Below are 18,828 nucleotides of genomic sequence, written 5' to 3'. Positions count from 1 at the left end.
ATACAGAAAAAATTCTTACAACTTATTAACTCATATTAAAAAATGGGCAAAATATTTTAAACAGGCACTTCCCAAAAGAAGGTATACAAATGTCAAATAAGCATATGAAAAGATGCTCAACATCATCAGGAACCCACCAGGAGGTATACTACACATCCACTAAAGTGGCTAAAGTGAAACACAATGACAATACCAAAACACTGGCCAGGATATAAAACTGAAACAGTATAAAAAAGTTTGGAAAAGTTTCAGAGTTTCCTCTAAAGTTACACATATACTTACCATAAGACTCAGCAATTCCATCGCCAGGTATTTACCCAAATGAAAACAAATATCCACATATAGACTTGTGACATATGTATATGCAACTTTATTCATAACAGATCAAAATTTAGATGTTCAACAAGCTAGATATATCCATCAACAGACATGAATAACTACAAAGTGTGGAATATCCAAACAACAGAATAATACTCAGCAATAAAATGAACACAATTACTGATTATATAGTAGCATGGATGAATCTCAACAGAGGTGGATTTCAAAAGTGTTACGCTGAACAAAAAATATCAGACACGGAGTACATATTGTATGATGTACTTATTTGAAATTTTACAAAAGTCAAATCTAATCTGTAGTCACAGAAAGCAGATCAGTAGTTGAATAGTGCTGGTTGTTGGGGTCGGGGGAAGCTGACTGCAAATGAGCATTAGAGAATTTTTTGAATGATCTAAGTAAATATTCTACATCTGGATAGTAGTGGTGATTGCATGGTTGTTCACATTTGCCAAACCTCCTCAAACTGTGAACTTATAATGGCTGCATTTTATTACAAGTAAATTATACTCTTAAGGAAGTGGACAGGGTGGCCAGAGGGTAAGACGATTTTCACATTCTTTCCTTCCAATTATTGTGGTCTATCACAATTCAAGTTGGTAGACGTTTTAAATACCTAAACTAATGTTTACATGTTGCCTTGTAATTAACATTACCTATTTGCAATAGAATTTCCATGATTTGAAGAAATTTCCCAATTCTATGTTTGTCTCATGCTTACTTTGAAATATAATCTGCACTAATTTTTGTTGGGGTTGAGGAGTCATAAACTAATACCCTTTGTCTCCTGATTTCTGAGCCACTAGGGAGACAGAAAGAGACAGGCAGATGGAGATTTTATATGTCAGATTTACTATCTAAAAAGTCAAGGTTAGAGGACGTGCCAACAATGGCCAACTACTATTGAACCAGGAACCAGACAGACCAGCTCACTGAGGCATGGACAGTCTGCATGACCACAGGTCTCCTCTTGCAGAGGCAAAAAGCTTTCACTACAAAGCTTACAGGTCTGGCAAGAGAACACAACACAGGTTCTCTGCAGGCATGACAAATCCAAGAAAAAGGGGAGAAAGGACCTTGCACGTCCAGTTCTTCATCCTCAGCTCCCTTTCCTGGGGATGTGAGAGGGAAGAGGAAGGGGAGAGACCAGGATTTCTTGGTTAATGGATGTCCACAGAAACACTGTGAAAGGAAGCTATCCCTACCCACTGCCTTCCCAACAAAGTGTACACAGCATTTCTCAACCCTTCTTCCACCTTGGCATACAAATAGGTGAAGTCCACATACAACATACATTAAGGCACAATTCATGCATGGTACACTAGTCATCCCTTCTCTTTCATTTAAGTATCATATTTAACTGCAAGTGACTAAGTGACACATTTCATTTTATTTACTTTGGTAATGAGTAAGTCATTTATAAATTTTTTGTATTTTATTATCGGTTTTAAAAAAACACATTCCTTCTATATCCTAAAATGGTGTTCATTATAAAGTACACCATCAGTTTAATAAAAATCTCTCAGAAAAAAACATACTTAAAATCCCATTGATTGGAAGATAGTTAAAGAACTATGGTTCGTAGGTCAACTTGCAACTCATTTAGATTGTATGTCATGAAAACAAAGCTCAGACGGCCTGTCCAGAGTCAATTTGGAATGGCTTCTGAGTCACAAAGACTGAAAATTTAAAAAGCATTGACAATATTCTTACTGCTGGGAAAGGCAGTGAAACAAGCTTTTGACATTACATAAAGCATGATTTTCCAACTGAACAGGCTATACTGGTCAGTGATAATCATGGTAACTCTAGCTTCCTGAGACAAAGCATTTGTTATTTAAGTTTTCATTACAGTTTTGCCATGTAACATCAACTTTTATACTAAGACCTCTACATGAAACTTTGTACATAGAACCCAATTGCAGTCAACCTAGGTTCTGTGATCTCTACATTGCATGACTTCTCAGTGCTTTTGTAATATTTGTCAGCACATTTAGGATAAATACTGTATAATCTAAGAACCTGTTGTCTAGACAATAATATGTGATTTTCAAATTATCACGCATGGCTTGGATGTGTTGTGTTCCAACTAATGAATGTCAACACCATACAATTTTCAAACAAGAATAATATAAATTATATTCAATATAATTTTAGTATTTAAAATTAGTGTTGCTTCAGAAGGTATATTAAACATCTTTAATTATATCACTATCATGAACATTGTTTTCTTTCATATTCAAAGGGACTTGTTATTACAGTTAACAAGCTTAGTCAATGTCTGTGTGTCAGTATGCACATCCTTATGAAACAATGTGTGCGTTTTTCTCTTCATGCATAGAAAAGTGTTAGCTAAGCATCTTTTGGGGCCTGGAGAAATGAGCTACCTTTTTCTCTCTGTAATTCCTTTTTCCGTTTTCTCCTCCAGCTTATACCTTACAGCTGAGTAAAGAAGAGACTAACCTAGCCTACCAATGTCAATACAGAGGAAACACTAAGTTCTTTAACAGAAGTTAGTGGCTACCTCTTCTGGGTTTGAGGCATATAGACTTTATGCCAAGAATAAACCCCAATTGACAACCATCTGTCCTCTATTATCAGAAGTAGTGACTTCTCAATTTTAGATAAGGAAAAAATTATTAAGTTCTCCCCCTTTCTTAAAATCAGAAGAAACTTAGGTTAAATATCTCCAAACTAATTCAAGCTCTTCATAGAAATAACTAAAATTTACTGAGTGCTTCCTATGTGAGACACCACACAAGGTGCTTTACATATTTTATTTTCATGTTAAGAAAAAAATTAAATAAATACATCCAATTTTTCAAAAACTAGCAACACAAAATAAGAGGCAAATCTTTAAAACACAAACAAAACTATTTATTAACAAACTGCACAATAAACACACGCCCCTTACTCAAATCAACATACCAAATGGTGAGTGCTCACTTAATACCCAACTAGCTACCCTTTAAGACTATTCCTTATTAAACAAAATAAAGTATGATATTTATTTTTTGTATCACTCTAAAACTAACTTTTCTAACCAGAGCTAACTTTCTGATACTTCGGGGAAAAAAATATACTATTCACGACAAGTGCTACCTTTTCCAACTCTGAAAAAAAGGTAAGCATTCCACTAAATGAAAAACTTTTAAAATCATCTCAGAAAAATGTAGACCATTACTCACATGCTCCAATAGGATGTGGTAAACTTTCTTAAAATAAAGTGGCTTATTCATCTTTAACAAAGATAAAATTAATTTTTCACAAATATAGCTTCCTGAGTATCATTAAGTAACAGTACTCAGCAGTTCTATATACTTGTACTACAATATATGTAGTATAAAAATAATAATTCACAATAACAATGACAGTATTGATTTGTGAATGCAGCTGTGGCCTTTCAATGGAAAGATTTCTTCAAATATATCCTTCTCTACACATGGGATCATTCCATAAGTCACACTTCAGTATGTATATATGCTGTGCCAGAGTTATTCACTCATTGGTACTTTAATAATAACATCCCTACTTTTTTGATTTTTAGAAAGATATGCTTTAGCTCTTTAAAATTGTGATGATTTCTCATTTAACTGAGTACCTCTAAAAAAGTTATCTAGGAAAGGAATTCCAAACCATCAGCTGTAAAGTTATAATCAAGAGATAGTTATTTTCAGGGTTTTTTAAGCTTTTAAAGATAAGGATAAGAAAATACTGCTTTCGTTTGGGACAACATAACAGTGCAACCTGTTATGACATACCTAGAAGCTATTAATTTTAAAAATGCACATCTTGAAAATGACTCACTTGTGAGAAGGACTACTCTATCTACTTCAACAACTAAAAAAATAAAACCATCATTCTGACATTTATCAGTACTTCACACAGCTAATACTGAAGGAAGCAACTACCACTGCTATAATAATTTTAAAGTCAAAATGTAACCACAAATCAGAATTAAGAGAAACTCCAGAAAATGTTCAGAATGTACATATTTGCATGCATTTTCAGAAGAATTTTCAAGGACTCCATATATAATCAAATGACCACTTTGAATCAAAATGAATGTCAAAAAGTAAGAGTACATTACAGGTTTACTCTAATAAAACAAGAAAAACAGAAGAGTGAATAGTAAGAAGCAGTATGTTTCTAGGAAAGAAGGAAATAACTGAAATCCTTTATCATAAAACAAAAATCAAAGAGTCAACATTTTAATTACACTGGCCATGAGGTTATTCACTATTTGAGAATTCACTTTTCAAGTTGTTTTTAAAATGTATTCACTTATACATTAGGATTAAGTTTATTAACCAAAACTATATGCCTCAGAATTCTAATCTTAAGAAGTTTAAATCATAACTTATCAAAACATAATCCAAACACTATACAGTAATTCTACCATTTAGTTTTGATATGCCTCATCTGAAAAACTTTTTTTCAAATGGGAGTTTTGCCACGTTTCTCCAGAGTAAATAGCCCTATGCCTAATACCTGAAGTGGCAATCAAAAAGACAGATTTAAATAATTTCTGCCATGCTTCATCGGGCTTTGATAAAAACAGAGCCATCTGGTGATGAAGCACCATCTTCTTTCTCAGTAACAGTCTCTACAGCCCCAGAAGCCGACACAATAACCATGGTTTTATTTGCTGAAACTGTCTTCTGTTTTTCAGCAATAGCGGCACAAACAGCAACAATCTCATCACTTTCAAAGTCATAGTCAGGAATTGACTTCGGTGAGAAATGTGTTACTTCTGCGGGTACTTCACATGGTCTAATACTCTGTGCTACCCTCTGCTGCTCCTGGAGTGTTCTTGCCCAACAAAGGTCTTCTTTCCATATTTCAGGGTTCATTGGATAGATGTGAAGGGCTACTTGAAAACTTCGAATTGCCTAGAGAAAAAAAGGGTCAGAATTTTTTGTTTGCTTTGTTTTATAAAAAGTGAGTGTATTTAATATAATCCACAATATCTCTGTGTATATGTGTGTATCTTTTTAAAAAACATATTAGAATGCGAGAGTGTGGCTAGGACTGTGCCCTAACACTGGATGATGATTATGTTTCACCATAATCATGATTAAGTTAAAGATGTATGAGAAAGTGACTGACAAATTGCTGATGAAGACTAAAAGTACATTAAAATAGAGGTGCTCAAGTCAAGCAAATGCATTTGTTCAGCTTCTTCAGACCAGCAAATATATGAATCTGGGGATTCCTGGGCTAAATGATATTGGGGAAGGTACCAGAAATACACACCTTCAAAGCCAAGAGCTCAAATCTTAATATACTAACATGTACCAAGTGTCACAAGAGACAAAGAAAAACATTATATAATGATAAAAGGATAACTTCCCTAGAAAGATATAACAATTATATATGCATCAGAATACTAATATATAAACAGAACTGAAGGGAGAAATAGACGGCAATAAACTAACAGTAGCAGACTTCAATACACTACTTTCAATAGTGGATAGAACATCCAAAAAGAACAGCAATAAGGAAACAGGACTTGAACACTATAGATCAGGTCCTAGCAGATATACACAGAACATTTCACCCACCCAACAGCAGCAGAATAAAACTGTTCTCAAGCACACATAGACCATTTTCCAGGATAACCACATGTTAGGTGGATAGATCTCATGTTGGGTCACAAAGCAATCTTAACAAATTTAAGAAGACTGAAATCATACCAGGTATCTTTCTGACTAGGGTGGAATAAAACTAGAAATCAATAGCAGAAGGAAAATGGAAAATTCACAAATATGTGGAAATCAAACAATATACTCTTGAATAATCAATGAGTCAAAGAAGAAATCAGAAGGAAAATTAGAAAATATCTTGAGATAAATGAAAATGAAAATACAACATACTAAACCATGGGATGCAGCAAAAGCAGCAGCAGAATCAAGAGGGAAGTTCATAGTGATAAATGCCTTATTAAAAAAAGAAGCAAGATTTCAAGGTAAAAAAAATAACTTAACACATCAAAGAATTAAGAAAATGAAGAACAAACTTAGTTGCGGATCACTGTCCAACATACACATCCAACTCTGCATAAAAATCTAAATATTCATAGAGCCATACCCAACCACTGACTTTTAATTTACTACCTGTTCTATTTACCTATGTATTTTCTTATGTTTTTCTCCAAATGTGTATACAGTAAGAATTGCTAGTTGATAGAAATTTTAGCTTGCTTTCAATAGATTTTTGACAGTATCCATTCATTATGACATTTTGAATAAAGTTATTATTTAACCATTTCAATCTTTCAAAAAAACCATATACATAAAAATTAGAAATTTAGGTTTTTACAAGTAGAGCCCTAAAATTTACATTACAAAATTAAAGAAATAAAGCTTTTAATTCCTCTAAGAATTTCACAATATTAATGGACAGAACCATGTCAACAGAAGAAAAACAGCTGAACTGGTTTTCTTATTCAAAAACCTTTAAATATTAAATAATTTTATTTTTATTGGTTGATTCAAAGTATCTCTCTTGTCTCACCTGCAGTATATTTTCTTTCTTTATAGAAAAATCTTGTCAAATATTATGTTCTACTTTTTCCAATACCATAGACACTCAAAGGTAAAGAGACAGTGATTTGTAAGTTTTAATAAAGGAGAAAAGGTAAAAAAGTATTGTATGATTAAGTTTTTGTTGCTTTCCTGGTGATCTGTTAGAAAATGAAATACCTTGAATTTCTTTTTGCCCACTCTAATATGATTACTAGAGTCACTGTGATTTCCAGTGCTACAAATCTCTCTTCGTATCTGTGAAAATTTGTGAATTTCTGATTATCACTTTTAAGTTACCACTCATTTTCTCACCAAAATTCCTTACTTCTGAGAATTTGACAAGCACCTTTTTTTGTAAATATTTATAAGAACAACTTACTAATGCCATTGTTAGTAATGTTAAATTAAGGGTTTACCAGTAATTTTATTAGCCTTCAAAGAAAGTTAAATTTTTATTCATTTTTAACTGTAAAAGGTCAATAAAGCCACACACAAAAAAAAACACCTTAATTTACTTAATAATTCTAACAGTTAACTCTTACCTTTTTAGCCTCTGCAACTTACAAGGTATAGTCCAGCCAAGTTGAGAAATGCATAAAGTACCAAGTTATAGTAAACTTTACACAATGACTATTTCATTTTCATAAGCCTCTGCCCTTCCCCCATTTTCCCCTCACTAAGCCTAGCAACTTCGCAGTCTAAATATTTGTCATCATTTTTCACTTGTGGAATATAAAAACAAAATAAACAAAATGAATAAAACAACAGTAGACTCAAAGACACAGAGAATTGACTGGTAGTTACCATGAGGGAGGGGTTGGGGAAGGTGAAGGGGATAAAATGGCACAAAAATTCTCACTCAATCATAATATAAGTCAGTCATGGGAACAGTAGTACAGCACTGAGAATATATAGTGAATGATTCTGTATCGTCTTCCTGTGTTGACAGATAGTAACTACACTAGTGGGGGTCAGGATTTAATAATAGGGGTAACTGTTGAACTGCTGTATTGTATACTTGAAACAAATATAAGACTTATACCAATGATACTTCAATTTTTTTAAGTAAAATAAATAAATAAATTTATCTATCATTCTTACTGCCCCATATTCTACTTTCTTCCTTCCCCTACATAATAATCTATTAGTTGGTTTCATCTCCACAATGATACTGATACTACTTTATAATGTGATAAATTTAATGTTATAAAGAACTAACCTAAAAGTAGCTTAATTTTTATTTAATAAGGCTAACCAAATGCCAATGTTCTATGTTAATTTTTTTAAATCTTCATGATGTCAAATACCTGAAAAATATTCTGACCCTCACATAATTGTTTATAATGTTTGGTAATGACTTAGATTTGTGTTTATGGATTAATATCTTTAAGAGGTAATTTGCTACTTATTTTTTGCATAGATTTGATAAATGGCTATTATTTTTCAGTCCAGCTGATCAAAAACATGTCAAAATAAAATTTCGTCATTATAATAATCTGACTTCTTTACCAGGACTATCTCTCCTAATCCAAGCTGAGCACGTCCCAAAGTTTGCCAAGACTCCCATGAATGTGGATTTCTCTGGACAGCCATTTCTGCTGCATGTACTGCTGGGAACATTTCATGAAGAGACATTAGCACCTAGAACCAAAGAGAAGAAACAAAACCTGTCAGTAATATTCATAAACCTGCAAACTACTAATGGATAACTACATGTAAACAAACCTTTTCATTTTAAAAAATATTTTTTTTAGTGTGGTAAATACAACATTTCAGTGGTTTTGAACCCTTCCTCTACCATTCAGGGTCAGGAATTAATATTCTTCCTATCCCTGAAATAACTATAAAAATAAAAACTATTCCCTTCCAATTACTGAGCCCTATTGTCCAGCTGGTCAAAACCAGTGGTCATATTGTAGTGCTCGTGGCTCAGAGCCATTTGAACTCTCAACTCCACTTCTTTTTTCAGGGGACCCTAGGTCTTGCTGTTAAACTATATTTATTTTAAGATGTCCAACATCTTCCTGCTATAAAAATCATTTAAACAAACACTCCACAGGCCTCCCCACAACTAGGTTCTTTAAACCAGAAAAAAAAACAAAAAAACAGAGAAATCAGAGAGTTCCAGAACCTTCCATATGAATCTACGGGAAAAGACTGGATTTTGTCTATAATCTTTGGGACCATTCACATTTTACAAGATTGGTGACACAACCACATTATCAGGTTCCAAATTAAACAACTCATTTCACATAGTTTACCACAAATTCAGCCCTTAATATACAGGCATACCTTGTTTTACTGTGATACGCTTTACTGTACTTTGCAGACATGAATTTTACAAACTGAAGGTTTATGGCAACCATCTGTCAAGCAAGTCTATTGGTGCCATTTTTCAAAGAATATTTGTTCCCTTCATGTCTCTGTGTCACATTTTGGTAATTCTTGCAATATGTCAAACTTTTTCATTATTATTAAATGTTATGGTGATCTGTGACTAGTGATTATGACTCACTGAAATCTCAGATGATGGTAGGCATTTTTAAGCAATATTTTTTAAATTAAGATATATACATTGATTTTTTAAACACAACGCTATTGCATGTTTAACAGACTAACAGACTACAGTATAGTGTAAGCATGACTTTTTTTTTTTTTGAGAGGGCATCTCTCATATTTATTGATCAAATGGTTGTTAACAACAGTAAAATTCTGTATAGGGGACTCAATGCACAGTCATTAATCAACCCCAAGCCTATATCTCAACAGTCTCCAATCTTCTGAAGCATAACAAACAAGTTCTTACATGGTGAACGAGGTCTTACATAGTGAATAAGTTCTTACATGGTGAACGGTGCAAGGGCAGTCATATCACAGAAACTTTCGGTTTTGATCACGCATCAGTAAGCATAATTTTTATGCACTGGGAAACCAATAAATTGATTTAACTCACTCTTTTGCAGTATTTGCTTTATTATGGTGTTCTGAAACTGAACCACAATATCTCCAAGGTATGCCTGTACATAATCAAGATTGAAAATTAAAGAATTAACCAAATGAAGCACTTTATTCAGTGGAAATAATTTATTTGGGTTTGTCCTGAATAAATAAAAGTCAAAACTGATAAAGAATGTGCTCTATGTGTTAGATGGTTCATCTGGAACGTATGTATTAGGTATGCAGAGATGAAGACTAAACTACAAGTATTCCCTGCCAAAAATATGTTAAATGTTCCATTAGAGATTTTAAAAGTCCTTTGGATAACCTAATCCAAATGCTCAGAAGTTTTCTTTATAGACTTGCCTACAAATATCAGAAGTATGTTTTAAAGTATACAACTTTTTTAAACTATTAATAAACTGAGTCTATTCTGACCTCTTGCTAAGGACTAGGCCATTTTCAGAAACATATCATCCAGAATCCAGTCCTTCCTCATTCTGAAGAAACTAAGTCATTGCTAAGTCCATTACAATTAATTTCCAAGGAGAGCACACTCATTTCATTTATTTAAGAAATTATCAGTAACTTTTTAAAAGCTAATCATCTACCTATATTTACATAGTTAGGTTGAAATAACAGTTTTATGACAGTAATTGAATTTCTAATGTTATGCATAAGGCAGAGCCATAAATAATATGGTGACATATCTTTCTCCCAAATTATACTTGAAAAAGAAAATAGAAGGAAATGTTATTTCCCTTTATCACTGCTCACCAAACAAACATAAACATAGTACAATTCCATAATGAAAGTGAAATTCTTCATAAACATTACCTGTGATTTCATCTCATACAAGGTAGCATCATCTGGGGTTAACTGCAGTGCTTCATCCCACTTCTGAATTGCCTCTTGGTATCTGTGGTTATTAAAGTTACATTAATGTCATATTTTCAGTAAATTCTTTTGAGAGTACATGACTGCATTTTAAAATAAGATACTAAAGAATAATTGTTTACTAAGATATTTCTATTCAAGAACTGATAATAATAATATTATGACAACAGGAAAAATTAAGAGATAAGGAAAAGAACAGCCAAAGAGAAAAAGGCAATATATAAATAAAAGAGACCTTGGAAACCTTTTTGCCAACATTTTATTTTCTGAGCTGAGAAATCACCAACATTTTTTTCATCAACCTCAATGTCTGCATATGTTGTCATTCATGTTAGATGTATTACAAAGGACTTTACTGAGGAGTTTACGTAATCCAGTTGCAATCCTGGGCTCTACTGAAGCAATCCAGCTGACACTGTTAACAATTTAAGAAGCTGCTTTGTAATTTTGTAAAGATTCTACAGTTACAAGTTGCTTTGTCTGTGAATTTCATAAGCTCAGGAATTGTCTTATTCATCAGTATTAATACATGGTAAGCTTATAAGAAATGGGTCAAATGAATGAAAAACACTGCAGAGATGGTGACTGCCACTACCACTTTTCAATGATGTCCTCCCAGTCAAGTCTCTTTTGAGCTCCAGAGCCATACAGACAACTAACATCTCCATCTAGATGTCCCACAGACACCTCAAACTCAATCTTACCCAAACTGATCTTAGCACACTCCATGCCAAAAAAGCACTGCAGCACTCTGTCTTCCAAGTAAAATCAAGGCACCATTAAGTTCTATATGTTATCCAAAGCCGTCATTTTCACAGCATCCTTCACAAGTAGTTAACTCATATATTCTTCAATATTTCCAGGAGGAGAAAGTTCTAGTTACCAGAACATTGTTATAATAAGCTGAAACTTCCTATCCTGTACTCTTCCCTCAATGCTACTAGCTTTGATTTCTAGAGCTAAACAGAAAATACATAATGCACCAGGTCAGAAAATACATAATGCACCAAGTTTCATTCCTGGTTACACCCTGGTACCTGCTCAGATCAATTAAAACAAATTCTCAGAGTAGGGATCAGGCACATGAAGGTTTTAAAGGATCCCCAGGTAATGCTAATAAAAACCAAGGTTATGAACTGCTGGTATCTTTCAAAGTATATGAAACCCTATCATGTGCTATCATCCCTTGAATCACTTCCTATTACCTGTTTCCAAACCTTTCCTTTCTGCTGTATGTGTTGTTGCACATCATTTCCTAATATGTAAAGATCCAAACAAAATATAACAACCAAAATGAGGGATGATCTGCACAGATTATTATTTAAGCACAGAGCAGAGAACTAATGAAAGAAAGGCAGACTTTGGTAGAAAACACAAAGTTGAATAAAAAGTACATTCTCTCTCTTTTCAATAGTAAATAATCCCAGTAGGCAATACCATTTCCATGGTCTTACACCATCCTAGCACCTTAGGATCTTTGCCACAAAGCCAACTCCATGACCAGCAGCAGGGGTGAAGTGGACACAGGGGTAGTGCGCTTTACAAAGCCTGCCTGAGTGCCATGTTGGTTATAGCCGTGACTCTTGTTTCATAGTAGCCGGTTCTATATAACTCCAAGCTAAGATTCACCCACAAAGGCTGGCAGTCTGTTTCCAGGCAAACCACAGCTGAATATGCACAGATGGCTACAGAACTACAGCCTCAACCACCGTTAATATCTTCCTCCCTAGCAGGAGCTCTGCTGAGTCCCCAAAAAATATCTGTTTGAACACTGTGCTTAACTTTGGGTGGAAGACTACCTGAATTTTAGGAACTACCAATGATCTGAAACATGGTGTGACCATTATTCACCTTGTTTTTAGGATATGCTTCTATGATGCTCTGTTTCTCCATGCCTCTGCCTGCATCAGCAATATTCTAATAGCACAAATCAAATCTCTAAGAGCTTCACTAACTGAAAACTATTTCTCTATCAAGGTTTTTGTCAAACTCAAACATCTGTCTAGAGCCCAAGTCCCCAAGTGGGAAGTAACAGTGGAGACATGCAGGCTCACAGGCTGCTGTTTGTGCTCTTCCTTCCACCTCTTTCAGAGATGCTCTTGCAGTGCTCCATGCGTTATTCTGCTTTCCATGTGCTCCAGCATGTCTGTACAGTGTCAGGCTCTGCCAGGATCTGCACAGGCCTGAGTAGCTGGTACACAGTTCTCCATACAAGCTCTGTGCTCAGCAGGTGGTAGACATGGGAGGGCTAAACTGTTAGCTCCTAGTTACCCTGAATGGAAATCTGAGGCTCACAGTTTTTTTAAAGATAATTCACGTTAATATTAGCTTAGAAACTGCCTAGTGCGCTTCAAAGTAAGCCACTAAAGGTATCTTTTCAAATTGGTCTATCAAAATACCACTGGCTACACAGAATTAATTAACTGAATGCTTCTGTAGGGTCATCACCTACCAGATCATTCTGCTTGGATTCATGTGCTAACTTCGCAAGGTTATACACATTCTTATAGTCTTTCCTGTTCCAGCCCCTCCAGATAATGCAGCCTCCTTTAAGCAAAACATACTTTTGAAAAACAAAGATGGTAGAAAAAAGATGCACAAACTTCCACCAGGTAGTCAGGTTAGCAAAGGAGATGAAGGAAGGAATGAGAAAGTCTGCTTCACTGGCGGACTCTTACAGGGATAAAAACCACAGGTTTTGGATAGAAGAGGAAGGTGAGGAGAAGAAAGGCAGGATTTGCAGATGCTGCGAGACCTCTTTCTTCTTTACCTGCACATGCACATCTATTCAGGCAGCCTAAGATGGAAAAACTAAAAACACAGTGTTGGCTTCTGTTAGGTATTCAATTTTTTTAAAACTCAAAGTGTTCTTGAATCAGGTCTACCCTGTATTCTATACCTGAATAAATGACATTTGTTTTAATATAATGGTTTTGATACAAAAAATCGTTTCATGGGTGTACAAATAGAGAAGAATCTCAGAAAACAAAGGAAAGCATGTACACACACAAGGAGAAACTAAAGACACTCAATTTCACCACTCAAAGGTGATAACTGTATTTAATATAGTTAACATTTTATTGTATGTATTCTTCCAGTTTATTTTAATGTGCTATCATTCTCTCTCTCTCTCACACACACACACACCATTTTTCTCCTGTCTTTAGAACACTGCTTCTCACTGCAGCATAATGCTTAAAGACTGATTTCTACTATGCTAATGCAAAATTCATTCAAATGGTGGATCCTCTAGTGTTAGGCATTAAAAATTATCCCTTGGTATAAACTTCCAGTTATAAGATGAGTAAGTTCTCAGGCACTAATGTATAATAGCATGGTGACTACAGCTAACAATACTGTGTTATATACTTGGAAGTTATTTAGAGAGTAAATCTTAAACCACCACCAAAAAAACGTACTTAGATGAAGTGATGGATGTGTTAACTAATCTTACTGTAATAACCAGTTTACAATAAATAATGTATCAAATCATCACCTTGCTCACTTTAAACTTACACAATGTTATATGTCAATTATAAATAAGGCTGGAAAAAATTACCTTTTGGCCTTTACATTTCTCTTTTGGAAGGAAATGGGCCACAGATAATAATTATTGAAGAAGCAAAGTCATATTTTGGAGAGTAAATGTAATACACATTATGTTTGATGTAAAACTGACTGGAAAGGAGCCTCATTCCTTAAGAGGAATGCTGTATAACTTAAGGTATCATTCTCATTCATTTCCTTTAAGGAAAAGTCAATGAGAGTAGAAATAAATATTACATTTTCTTGTCTACACTACTTCCCCTCAGATTTTCTGTTAATAGGACCTGACAGCTCTACAAGGAGCAAAATTTAGTTCCCAGTTGGTTTAGTTATTAGAATGGGCAATCGTTATACTATCAAAAATTCAAATGACTTTAATGCTCTTTAACTATGTAAGATTATACATAAAATACATATTATATTCAGGCTGTTTAATCCCTGAGAAACTAGCCTACATATTTAACAATTGGGACTATATTTAAAAAATTTTATTTTTAGTCTTACATAAAAGGGGGAAAAATCCTTACAACAAAACACAAGCAAAGCAGTAGCCTCTCATTTCCTCTCTCCTCAATATAGTTTTCAAAATATATGCACACACACACACATAAAAGCTCTACTTCAAATAAACAATAACTTTCAATTTAAATTATATAAACATCCTCAGGCAGGGGAAACAAAACCAAAAATGAACAAATGGGACTACATCAAGCTAAAAAGCTTCTGTACAGCAAAGGACACCAGCAGCAGAACAAAAGGCATCCTACAGTATGGGAGAATGTATTTGTAAATGACATGTCTGACAAGAGGTTAACATCCAAAATATATAAAGAACTCACATGCCTCAACACCCAAAAAGCAAATAACCCGATTAAAAAATGGGCAGAGGATATGAACAGACACTGCTCCAAAGAAGAAATTCAGATGGCCAACAGGCACATGAAAAGATGCTCCACCTTGCTAATTATCAGGGAAATGCAAATTAAAACCACAATGAGATATCACCTCACACCAGTAAGGATGGCCAACATCGAAAAGACTAGGAACAACAAATGCTGGCCAGAATGTGGAGAAAGGGGAACCTTCCTACACTGCTGGTGGGAATATAAACTAGTTCAACCATTATGGAAAGCAATTTGGAGGTTCCTCCAAAAACTTAAAATAGAAATACCATTTGACCTGGGAATTCTACTCCTAGGAATTTACCCAAAGAAAAGAAGTTCTCAGATCAAAAAAGACATATGCACCCCTATGTTTATTGCAGCACTATTTACAATAGCTAAGATATGAAAGCAACCTAAGTGTTCATCAGTAGATGAATGGATAAAGAAGATGTGGTACATATACACAATGGAATACTATTCAGCCATAAGAAACAAATCCTACCATTTGCAACAACATGGATGGAGCTAGAGGGTATTACGCTCAGTGAAGTAAGTCAGGTAGAGAAAGACAAATACCGAATGATTTCCCTCATTTGTGGAGGATAACAAAAAAGCAAAACTGAAGGAACAAAACAGCAGCAGATTCACAAACTCCAAGAAGGCACTAGTGGTTACCAAAGGGAAAATGTGGGGGAGGGAGGGAGAAGGGGATTGAGGGGTATTATGATTAGTACACATGGTGTGGGAGGGATCATGAGGAAGACAGTGTAGCAGAGAGAAAACAAGTACTGACTCTGTGGCATCTTACTACACTGATGGACAGTGACTGCAATGGAGTATGGGGGGCTCCATAATATGGATGGATGTAGTAACCACATTGTTTTTCATGTGAAACCTTCATAAGAGTGTATATCAATGATACCTTAATAAATAATAATAATAATAATAATAAATTATATGAACACCAAGAGACCATGCACATAAACATATTATTTTCAAAACCTTGGGAGGGACAAAGACAGGACTTTTTTCCTTCAAAAACTGTTTAACATATAACCTAATTTTATGTGTGTTTCTGTTTAAAGACATCTTATTTAATATATATTGCTGATTCATAAACACTGAACTCATGGCCAACAGTTCTGTAACTCATAAGAACATCACAGCCTTCTGGTCCTTAGGAACACTAGACGGCACTGTACTTGAGGGCCACTTTAAACAGCAAAATCACCACCAAAAAGCACAAATATGTGGAAAATATAACATTAGATAACCAAAAAAAGGACACTTGTTTACAGTGTGAGAGCTGTAAGACAGAGCATCACCCTGTTTGACTCAGATGGGAACATAAACACAGGCGACTTAAAACTTTTGGAGCTCTGTGCATGTAACATTTATGACTATGAAAGTATCATGAGTATTGATTCTGTGGTTACAAATATATTTTAGAGAGTAGGTGAACTCACAAAAGTGGAATACATGAATGAGGATTGATTGTATCCAAGAAGAAATGTTATAGCAGTTTTGTCTATGTCAAATAAAATGTAACCAACCACAAATGATCCTCACTTTTCATTAATATCATGATCGATTTCTATCACACAATTTTACATGCTCATGTGGAAACAGCAAAAGAAAGTTAAAAGCTAATCAATCCCATCAGATATATTTTTAGCAAATTAGTAGTTAATATTAAAATTCATCATTTCCTAATTAAAAACTTAGCAATAAATTACAAATTTTCACCTTATTTTATATTGTATTACTAATAATATTTATAATAATTGTGCCCAAAAATGTTTAATGATAGAAATAACATTTCTGACTCAGTTTAGATTTTGTTTTTGGAGGTGACTTTCCTCTGTTTAGGATATAATATTTGAAATTAATGTTTAGTTTATTTCCTTGATTTTGTGGGAACTTTCACATTGGCATTATAATACTAAAAGTAGTTTTAAATAGATATAATTTGAGTGAAAATTGTGTGATTTCCAATGTAGGTAGATCAGGTTCCAACTTTGAGACAATGGTCAATTTCCTGAATTAAACCAAGAAAAAGAAATCTCTAAATTATTTTCAGTTTCTTTGTCTAGAATTTGGAGCAGCATTCTGAAGAAAGCAAGGAAAAAATAATGTGCAGTTTTACACAATAAGCATTTGTCATTAGGGTCATAATTTTCAGTAGCTTAAGATAAGCTCGGAAAGAAAAAAAGAAAAAAGCAATAATGAGCAAAAAAATATATACTTCCTAATTACACATTTTCTCAAGACAATCATATTTAGGGAAAGCAGAACTGGATCAGAAAAAAGTGTTGAGATGTTGAGTTCCAGTATGCTATTAGGCAAGGGAAGAGAAATAAACACACTTTAAAAGGTGCTATTATTAAATCCTGAACTCCTCTGAGTTTTAGTCCCTATCACTTATTGAAATTATGTAGACATAGGATTATGTTAAATCATAAAGCCCACTTTCAATAATAATTTTATTTACTTACACCAAAGAGCAAACATGTCTAAAAGTTTCTCATTTATTATATACAAGAACAAACAATTTAGGGCAGATCAAGTCATTCTGGAACAGGAGGAAGGAGCTCTGAAATTACATTGCAGTGTACACAAACAGGATAAAGGTCATTTTCCAAAATGAATTACAGCAACGGGTGCCAACTTCTACCTAATCCGGATGTTTCTTAGTTGTCATTGTACTGAAAGCAATTACCCTGTTCTATTCCTTGCTATACTAGACAATCAATTTCTGAAAAATGTAAAAAGTCAATTTTAATTTCCCAATTACTACTTTAGATACAGGGATCATTTAAAATATTTTACCACCTACATTACTCATTCATTTAGCATACACATACATAAACATCATAAAATAAAATTCACCAGAAATTAAGTCCAACATCATGGAATAATTTGGAAAAAATAAAAATATGTATAAATAAATGGGCAGGACTATAGCAGACTGCCTTATTTTAACAATAAATATGATAAAATCACAAAGTACACAAAAGGGGAAACAATAAATAGGATCTCCTCTCTTCACCTGGATGAACCTGATCACTTGCCTTCTTGCTCCCTCAGAGAAGACCTCTGTGACCCCTTATCTAATCATTCTGGTGAATATTTGTTCATGGTACCCAGTTATTTTTCTTCCTAAAACAGTATGAAACTTTACATTTATTTCTATGTTTAAGCTAAAAGCTCTATGTAGACAGTGCGATAGGTATTTTGTTCACCAAGGCATATGCAGCTGACCACAGTAAGGCCTAATACATATCAGTAATTTTTGAAGAAATAAGGTGGATATAAGAAATGATCCACAATTTTTGTGGGATTAACTGGGAAAATATGGAACAGGCCCTGAACGGAAAATAGCTGCCACTGCCTTATCCAAAGTTTTAAATACCACAATTAAAAATGTAGTCTGAAGGGTCCTAACATATGTCAGCAAACTGGGAGAATCTAGCAATAAAAATAAAGTACACTTTTGTCCTAAGAAAGATGAATTAATCCTAATGATCCCCTTAAAATGTTTTAGTCTGTAATTTAACTATAAAAATCCTAAATAAAGGATTAGCAAATTAAATACAGCAACTTATTAAAATATAACCTAAATATGACCACACTGGGATCACCTCAGAAAAATACTAAAAAAATGTTTCATAGGTATCAGATAACAGAGAAAAAAAGTACAT

The 18,828-nt window shown here is 34.0% G+C and overlaps 1 protein-coding gene across 2 annotated transcripts in view; it reads right to left on the bottom strand.

Moving 5' to 3' along the window:
- Positions 1-342: 342 nt before the first annotated feature.
- Positions 343-18,828, bottom strand: part of TTC33 (tetratricopeptide repeat domain 33) — a 58,992-nt gene continuing 40,506 nt past the window's right edge. For both annotated transcript variants that reach the window (XM_037023589.2, XM_037023590.2), the window contains exons 3-5: positions 10,638-10,719; positions 8,373-8,504; positions 343-5,228 (exon numbers count right to left, since the gene is read on the bottom strand). In XM_037023589.2, coding sequence (XP_036879484.2) covers positions 4,875-5,228; positions 8,373-8,504; positions 10,638-10,719 — 568 coding nt within the window. In that variant the 3' untranslated portion in view covers positions 343-4,874. The remainder of the gene's footprint in view (positions 5,229-8,372; positions 8,505-10,637; positions 10,720-18,828) is intronic.

This window comes from Manis javanica, chromosome 1, assembly GCF_040802235.1.
Source record: "Manis javanica isolate MJ-LG chromosome 1, MJ_LKY, whole genome shotgun sequence".
Taxonomy (NCBI): domain Eukaryota; kingdom Metazoa; phylum Chordata; class Mammalia; order Pholidota; family Manidae; genus Manis; species Manis javanica.
Note: the sequence above shows the minus strand (reverse complement) of the source record. Positions and strands in the feature narration are given on the sequence as shown.